Below are 8,698 nucleotides of genomic sequence, written 5' to 3' on the forward strand. Positions count from 1 at the left end.
TTTTCTGCATCATTTTTAGACAGGATGTTCCTGATTTTCGCAATATTACGTAGGTGAAAAAAGGCGGTCCTTGAAATTTGCTTAATGTGAGACTTAAACGACATGTCCTGATCAAAGATAACTCCAAGATTCCTCACAGTGGTGCTGGAGGCCAGGGCGATGCCATCCAGGGAAACTATATCTTTAGATAATGCGTCACGGAGGTGCTTGGGCCTCCAAGTGAAGGATCCAAGGACAGATCCTTGTGGAACTCCATGACTAACTTTGGCGTGCATGGAGGACTCCTTTCCTCTCTTTCGAAAACACAAATTTGTCTCTGAACATGTCTTCATTTTGAATCTTACAATAAAATCAGTGATGGCAGGTGTGGTATGGGAGGAGAAACGTTTAAAATAACTTATGAGGAAGACAAGGTGTAAGTGCCAAATCCGTACCGCCAGCAAGATCCGTTCTGCACATACGCAAAAGTGGTCCTGTCTGCCAAAGAAGGTTACCACAAATGTACCTGTTCATAATTATTTGTGAGTTGTTGTCTGTTCTCATCTCAGGGCATCAAATACTGACGCTTTCAGAAAGGCTGACAAAGCTTTATTTGATGCAAAAGGTACCTTTCAGCGTCCGTATGAGCCTCCGGGTATGTCTGAATGAGACGCCCTATCTAGACCGGAACTACTACTAGCGCTTCCGGTCTAGATAGGGCTACCATTAGTATAAAAGGCGTTGACAGCTTCCCAAAGCACCTTACCCCAAACCTAACCATCACAGGAGTGCCAAAACCTAAGTCAGCATTTATATGCTCATATGGACTGGCTAACCCTACAGCTGTGCACATCGGTTGACGGCCAATGTGCTAGCAGCTAGGGTTAGCCTCCTTTCTGTTGCTACTTTGTTAGATTGTTGTCAATTAAGAATGTACTGTTGAATAAGGTTTTTCATATCTAAAGTATATTCCTATTACATCATAGTGAACAGTTTCATCTCCAGTGATTAAAAAAAATTGTTATCTTGATATAAAATATTTAGTTGGATCATTTAGAAGAGGCAGATTTGCGGTGACCTTCTTTGACTGACAGAACCACTGCATGTGCAGAACGGATCTTGCTGGCGGTACGGATTTGGCACTTACAGAAACAACATATTCTAGGTTGTGTTTAGTGGTAAGTCAAACTTTCTGTGTGCAGGTTGCTGTGGTGCTGATGTTCCTCATCACCATCATTCTGTATCGCACCATCATTGGCATCATCATCTCCAAGTCTCGCAACAGCTTCCTCACTTTTTCGGTGAGTACAGCACAGTTTCTTTAAATTTATATATATGGTTAAATAAAAAGAACAGAGGCTCCATGATGCTTCCCTGAGGGACTCCGCAACTCATTTACTTCACATTTCTGTAACTGTTTGTAAATCTACCGAATCAAAAAGTGTGTTTTCTGTGTGTGTGTTTAGGCTGGGAGGATAGCCAGTATTTCAGGATCTGTTTTGAACCTGTTGGTCATCCTCATGTTGTCCAGAGTTTACATCTCACTGGCCCGCATCCTCACCCGCTGGGGTGAGTCACATCTTCTTACTCACCCTCCTCATCTTTGGTTTTAGTCTGCATTAAGTTCTGCGTAGGTTTGTTCATGGAGGGTAGGGACATGTCCCTACCAATATGTGAGCAGAGTCGTTCGAATTGTCTTTGAAGTCAGATTAGGCTACGTTCAGACTGCAGGCCAAAGTGACCCAAAACCGATTTTTGTGACAGTGTGAACAGGCCAGGTCACATCGAATCTGATGTTTTCCAGTTCGGATTTGGGCTAAAAATCAGAATTGAGCATTAAGGCCTACAGTCTGAACGCAGCCTTAGATCATTTTAATGTGCTCCCCTAGAGTCTACGTCACACGTAGACCAAATCTACACCCATGACTATTTGTTTAATTTTTAAAGTGATCTTTAAAATGATAATAACAGATAATGAAAGTTGTCTAGAAACGTAGCAAGTTTTGTAAAAGTGCAATTTTTGTTTGCTTCTTTGTAGAAAAACTTTTGTTTTGGGATTTTTCTAACTTATTTAAATCATTTTAACAAGCTAATTACCTCGTGTTGGGAAACGTTACATTACCGTAAAACTTAACAATAAATAGCCGAGTCCCAAACAGCCTCCTGCCCCGTTTACTGGCCTGGTGTGGGAACACATTTTGACAAATAAACGCAGGTCTCCATTAAAAGCCTGGTCTGGTTTTTAATAGAAGTTTTTGTTAGGGTTTGTGGTGCGGAGATTGTTGGTGGACCCAAATGCGGAACGCAAGGCAGAGGAGGTACAGTTCAAAGGGGGTTTATTGTGGCAAAACAAACAAAAGGCGAGCACACTTACTGACAGAGTCCAAAAAACAAGGTAATCCCAACAGAAATCCAAAGGAACAGAGTGACAAGACGAGCAAGGCTGACAACAGGAGACAGAGCGTATACACATGACAGACAGGGGGTAACAAACAATGACCAGATGAAGACTGAAGAGAAACACCAAACATATATACACCAGGGACTAACGAGCAGGGCGGGAGTAACACAGGTGACAGACATGAGACTAACGAGACACAGGCAGGCAGAGAGAGAGCAGGGGAAAACAGAGAGACTGACATGCAGAGGGATACTGGGGTAACAGACACAACACAGGTTACTGAACACTAAACACAGGCCATTTCACAAGATGTTACAGATCAGAAATAAACTCAGACACAAGCAGACTAAACTAAAATAATGCAGACAAGGAACCTGAAGTAAATACTAAAACATGAACCAATGCACAGGACTGGGAACAAAGACAAAGAACTAAGGACTAAGGACCAAGAGCTAAGATAAAAGACAAGACATAAACTACTAAGGACAAGGAACAAGAGAAACAAGTAAATAAAAGGACACATGAAACAATGGCAAAAAACTCATAACAGTTCTCTGGATGTATAAAACCTCTTAAACCCCGCCGGGTCGCCTCTCTAGCTGCTTAGATCCTTAATACAAATATTAATGTTTAAACGTATGATCAATATGTCAGTGTGGACATGCTGCACGTCGTTAGATCGGTTAGATTCTCCACAATTCAATAGTTCAGTTCATTTAACGGAAACAACGAGCCCCAAAGTCTAATTCTTCTAGATTTACCGCTGTAACCTGCCTGGTACAAGAGATGAAACTCCCGTTACCTTTGAAGCCTCGTTCAGTCCAAATGTGTCCGTTCCTGATTATTTATCTTCCTTCAGTCTGTGAGGCTCCACCCATCAAAAGAATCACAAGCGCTTTTCAGAAAAATTAATCAAAGTTGTGAATCCAGTTGTGTGAAGTCCATCGCTCTCTGTCTGCTAACTTCTGCCACACTTCTCTCATCCTGCAGCCTGTTGTTGTTTTCAGAATCAGAAATCAGAAATACTTTATTGATCCCTGGGGGGAAATTCTGTGTTACAGTTGCACACATTGCACAAAAGGCAAAAGGAATATAAATAAAGACAGAAAGTTGGTATATAAAGAAGTATATAAATATCAGAGTAAATATATAAAATAAAGAAAATATAAAAGAGTATGGATATGTACAGTATTTACATAGTTAAAGATTCCTCACGTTGCTGCCTTCAAAATAAAAGCCCATAAGCCGTCTGTTGTATTATTGTAGATCAAATGAATGACGTCTGTTTGATATTATTGGATAATTTTTATACAAGTAATATTCTGTTTGAAATAAATAAGCTGTTTCATAGTAGCCTGTATCAGTTTTGTGTGAGAGGAATTAAAGTCCCGTCCCAAATATCGGCAGGGTCAATTCAAAAATATTAGAAATTAGAAAATAAAAGCCCGGGCTATTTATCAAAGTTTTACGGTATCTCATTGCACTTTTCATAACCCAACAATTCCCACCATGAGCAAGCACTTGGTCACAGAGGCAAGGATGAAGTCCCTTTTAGGAGGGAGAGAAACCTTGAACAGAACCAGGACTCAGGGTGGGCGACCATCTGCCTCGACCTTTTGGGTGAGAGAGAGAGAGAGAGAGAGAGAGAGAGAGAGAGAGAGAGAGACTGCTCTTATCACTTTGCTTATCAATAATAAAAAACCCTTCAGGAATGTTAGATTGTGAGGCTTTATTCTAGCTAATAGGTAGGAAAGTAAACATTATGGAAACATAACCATAACTTTTAATGTCTTTAGGGATGTGCAGTGAACGTAAGACCAGAAAAGACGACAGAAACTTTGTGCAATAAAGTTAAAAACTAAATGTGCAACATAAACTGGACAATATGTTTGTCTCCTAAAAAATAAGGGTATAATCATAAAGTTTAAATGTTTAAATGAATCCACGTTAACTTAAATGTACTGAGCCGAGCAGCAGTGTCAGAGAAGTTTATAATACTGATGGTTTTGGAGGACGAAGCTGTTCTTTAAAGAAGGTAATGACCAGATGAAATGGGTGTAGATCTACACTGTGTGTATTGAGTTTAGTATTATTGTATTTACTAAGTATATAGACACTGTGGGTGTGTTCGGATGTTGTTACAACATTTCTGTGTGTGTTTCTTTAAGAGATGCATCGGACTCAAACTAAATATGAAGACATGTTCATCCTCAAAGTTTTCATCTTCCAGTTCGTCAACTTCTACTCATCTCCGGTTTACATCGCCTTCTTCAAAGGCAGGTGAGCACTGCTTCAACCAATCAGAACAAAGCTCACAGGTCCAGCCAATCACCACAAGCCTTTTCGTCCTGTCTTTGTTTGTTTGTTTCTTTGGATGTATTTAGTGAATGTCATTTGGCTGAAACATGAGGAAACAGGAAGGTTGGGTGCTGGTGTGGATGCAGATTCTCGCCTGAGAGTCTGCATGTTGTTTTGTCAGCTGGTTTGTGAACTTGCTGAAGTGAAAAGTGAAAATTAAAGGAGGAGCCACAGCGCCTCCTGCAGGCGGATGATGAAAACATCCAGTATTTTTTTTCTCACAGTTCATTTAAAACCTCAGTGACCCCTCTGTCGTAACACGTTCTGCTGGCAGCTAAAGATGTGAAGCAGCAGATATGTGGAATATAGTGATGCAGAGTCAAACATCCGAGAGCTTCAATGAGCAGCTGCAACAACATGATAGACAGAATAAATGATACTGATATGTTAAAGGTTTAACCAGCCGTTTGTTTGTTTGTTGTTCAGGTTCATTGGGTACCCTGGAAACTACAACACTCCGTTTGGAGTTCGCAACGAAGACGTGAGTCTGACACATTGTGGTACTGATGAAGATGATCAGATATATGTACAGGGCTGGACTGGGACAAAAAATTGGTCCTGGCATTTTTGGCACTGGCGGCCCACCTAACTCGGTCGGACACCCCTCACAATACACCAGCCTCCCATTTAGGGGGTCAGATTAGGGGTGTGACAAAACCCTGAGATGTGACATTGCACAAGATTGGTGTCCATGACTACAAGACAAGAATATATTTTAATAAGCCTACTATGTAGGAAAAATATTTATTGATGAAATATTTTATAGGGGGGCCTAGGGTTTCTCCCCCAGAAGATTTATAGCATTAAACACTTAAATTCCTGCATTCTGGAGACATTTTCTGCACCAATTTATGAATTGGTTCAGAATATAAATATATATATAATAGAATATAATGCAGTTATATTAAGTACAATACTTAAGTTACAACGCAGAGATTTCTTCTATATTTAAAATGCATTGCAGGCTTGTTGTGCAATTAAAACTTCTCATAGCATTTTTATTTGTTCATTTCTTGGTGCAAACTAGTTTTCAGAAGATTTTTAACAAATGCTTTCAAAATTGGTGGCTACACGTCTCCAGCGTCCTCAGCGTCCTCGGCGTCCCCGGCGTCCTCGGCGTCCCCAGTGTAAATGACTCTCCCTCCCTGCTCCCTACCTACAGGCTGAGCTACTCCATGCTTACAGCTTCACCTCCTCCTGCTCTCTCTCTCACTCGGCCCTGTCACTTTGTCACTCGCTAACACGCCTCCTTCTCTGCCTGGCAGGGGCCACGACTCTTCATTACTCCTTCAGGTCCCTGTGGCTGCTCTACGTCGGGTACTGCAGCTGATGTTGAAGCTCCTGCAGCAAACAGACCGGTTATTTTTGCGCATTTGGCGTCCTACGTTTGAAGAATTTTAATTTTTTGGCCCGCAACACAAGAAACAGAGCAGAGGAGGTGAGGGCCAGTAAGAGATGTGATTGGGCCGGCCCAGTGTCAGTATAGAAAATTACCCAATGGGCCGCTGTCCCTGCTTTATGGGTCGTTTGTTGGCCCATTTTTTAGAAAACAGTTATATATAAATATATAATATAAATAAATAATTTACGTTACGATTTCATTGTGGGAATAAGTGAAAACTGCGTAGTTAGTCTGGCCTAACCCTAACCCCGAATATTTAAACCAGCTGACCGTGGTTCTTTCTTGCAGCTGACCCGGTGTTATGCCAAATTTTGCATGCCTGCCGAGAATTGCGTGCGTCTCCAAATACTGCTTTTAAATGCTATAATGTTGTTTGTGGGGTTCATCAATGCTGATAAATGATTCAAAGTATATATTTTATGAATGTTTTGAGTGGTTAATATTTTATTACACTTAGTAGAACTGGCATTCAGTGAGATTCAGCAAAAATAAGGGTGGTGATGGAGCAGTGGATAATACATATGCTTTGGTGTGACCACCATTGTGTCCCTGAGCAAGACACTTAACCCCTCGTATAGCAATTGTAAGTGGCTTTGGATAAAAGTGTCAGCTAAACGAATAAATGTAAATAAGTGGTGAAAATCAGTGTGCACAGCAAAGTGTCTGAAAAGGTGGATGCATAATTCTGCAGAACAGATGATCAAGGCTACCTGCCGAGATTTGCATCCACCTCTTTTCTCAGCAAAATGAGCGTTGCCACCCGCGAGCTGCAGGAAATTCTCGGCAGGCGTGCAGAATTTGGCACAACACCGGGACGCAGCAGCCTCAGCGTCTCAGCGTCTCGTCTGACGTCCTCCGTGTGTTTCTGACGTTCTCTCTCAAAGCGTTTGTCAGGAGACGATCTCCTTTATGTTCGACCACGACGCTGCACGCTCTGCAGAACAGTTTCCCCGCTTTGGTGAAGAAGATCTGGATCCTGAGTCTTCACGATCCCCTTTGCTGTTATTGTTGTACATAAATGTGAGACGTTGGCGTCGCACACATCTGCTGGTGTCTTCTGAACAAGGAAGTGAGTTTGCTGACGCGTGACACGTTTAGCAGGAAACGGCGATGAGAGGTCACATTGCTGTTGGTTGCTCTCGCTCTCCTAACTTGGATTCTCGTAACCTGCCAGTGACACATATCTGCTTCTCATCAGCTCGTCGGCCCTTCACTAAATCACCTCGGCCTTTCACTCCCTCATCGTCAGATCGTTCAGTCAGCTACTGCATTTTTTGCTAGGATGTTGAAATTCCTAGTTGTTGTTTGTTTGCTTCTCTGAGAAACTCCTTTTCCCCTTGGCCTGCTCCAGTTACCATCCGCCATTACTCACCACCCTCTGCCTTCTCCAGCCAGATCACCACATCTCCGCCCACCTCCCCTTTCCCCCTGTTCACTATAAAAACTATTTTATTTTACTACGACTGCCTGGTTTGAGTAACTGAATGTTCTGGCCAACATGGACTCAGACAATCTCTATCGGACAACCGCTACACTCAGGATCTTCATCCACCCCTTACTAATCAAGGTAACCTCTTGGGCCATCATGACCACGTTCTCACGGAGGTTGTGGACACAAACCTCTCTGCTAACGTGTTACGGAAACACTCTTTCAAAACCTTCAGCCTTCGGCCTGTCGAGCGTTCTGTTTCAGTCACTTTCCTGCAGATATCACCGGCTTATTCTGGTCTGGGACTTTCATAAAGAGCATGCTGTTAATGACACACACATGCTTCTAATCAGCCCCTCAGTATATCAGCCCTGGTCTTTCAGCCACTCATCGCCAGATCGTTCAGTCAGCTACTGCAGCAGTACCTTCAGGCCAGCTTGAGATTTTTGCTAGTCTGTAATAATTCCTCCTCGTTTGTTTGCTTGTCTGAGAAACTCAGTTTCACCTTTTGCCTCAGGATCCCATTCTTCCACCAGCCACGCCAAACCGGCCACGTCAGCCTCACTCATTCTGCCTGCACGCTCCAGTTACCATCCGCCATGACTCACCAACCTCTACACTCTCCTGCCACATCGCCTTCGACCTCCCCTCTTCCCATGTTCACATTTAAAAAACCTTTCTCTCAAATATTTATTTCTGGGTTTGAAATTGTGTTCAATAAAGCTGCAAGCAACGTTGGACAGGCCCTCGCAGCGTGTTGCCGCCCGGTCGCAGGTCGGGAGACGTGGCTCCAAATTATCATGCGAAGGAATCATACGAAGCAAATAAACATCACCTCCTGTGCCCTCTATGTGGCGCTAGAGAACATCCACAAATGATACCTTATATCCCAGTTCATGAAGTTCAATTCAATTTCAATTTTATTTATATAGCACCAAATCACAACAACAGTTATCTCACAGCGCTTTTCATAAAGAGCAGGTCTAGACCGAACTCTGTGATGATATTTACAGAAGCCCAACAGTTCCCACCAAGAGCAGCACTAGGCGACAGAGGCAAGGAAAAACTTCCTTTAAGAGGCAGAAACCTCGAGCAGAACCATGGCTCAGGGTGGGCGGCCATCTGCCTC

General features: G+C 42.7%; 1 protein-coding gene across 1 annotated transcript in view; it reads left to right on the forward strand.

Annotated features, from left to right (window-relative positions):
• The window catches only part of ano7 (anoctamin 7), a 52,972-nt gene that overhangs the window by 33,577 nt on the left and 10,697 nt on the right, over positions 1-8,698 (forward strand). The window contains exons 14-17 of the mRNA XM_046072760.1: positions 1,182-1,280; positions 1,446-1,548; positions 4,549-4,660; positions 5,165-5,219. Of these exons, the coding sequence (XP_045928716.1) occupies positions 1,182-1,280; positions 1,446-1,548; positions 4,549-4,660; positions 5,165-5,219 (369 nt within the window). The remainder of the gene's footprint in view (positions 1-1,181; positions 1,281-1,445; positions 1,549-4,548; positions 4,661-5,164; positions 5,220-8,698) is intronic.

The sequence above is a fragment of the Micropterus dolomieu genome, linkage group LG17, assembly GCF_021292245.1.
Source record: "Micropterus dolomieu isolate WLL.071019.BEF.003 ecotype Adirondacks linkage group LG17, ASM2129224v1, whole genome shotgun sequence".
Classification (NCBI taxonomy): domain Eukaryota; kingdom Metazoa; phylum Chordata; class Actinopteri; order Centrarchiformes; family Centrarchidae; genus Micropterus; species Micropterus dolomieu.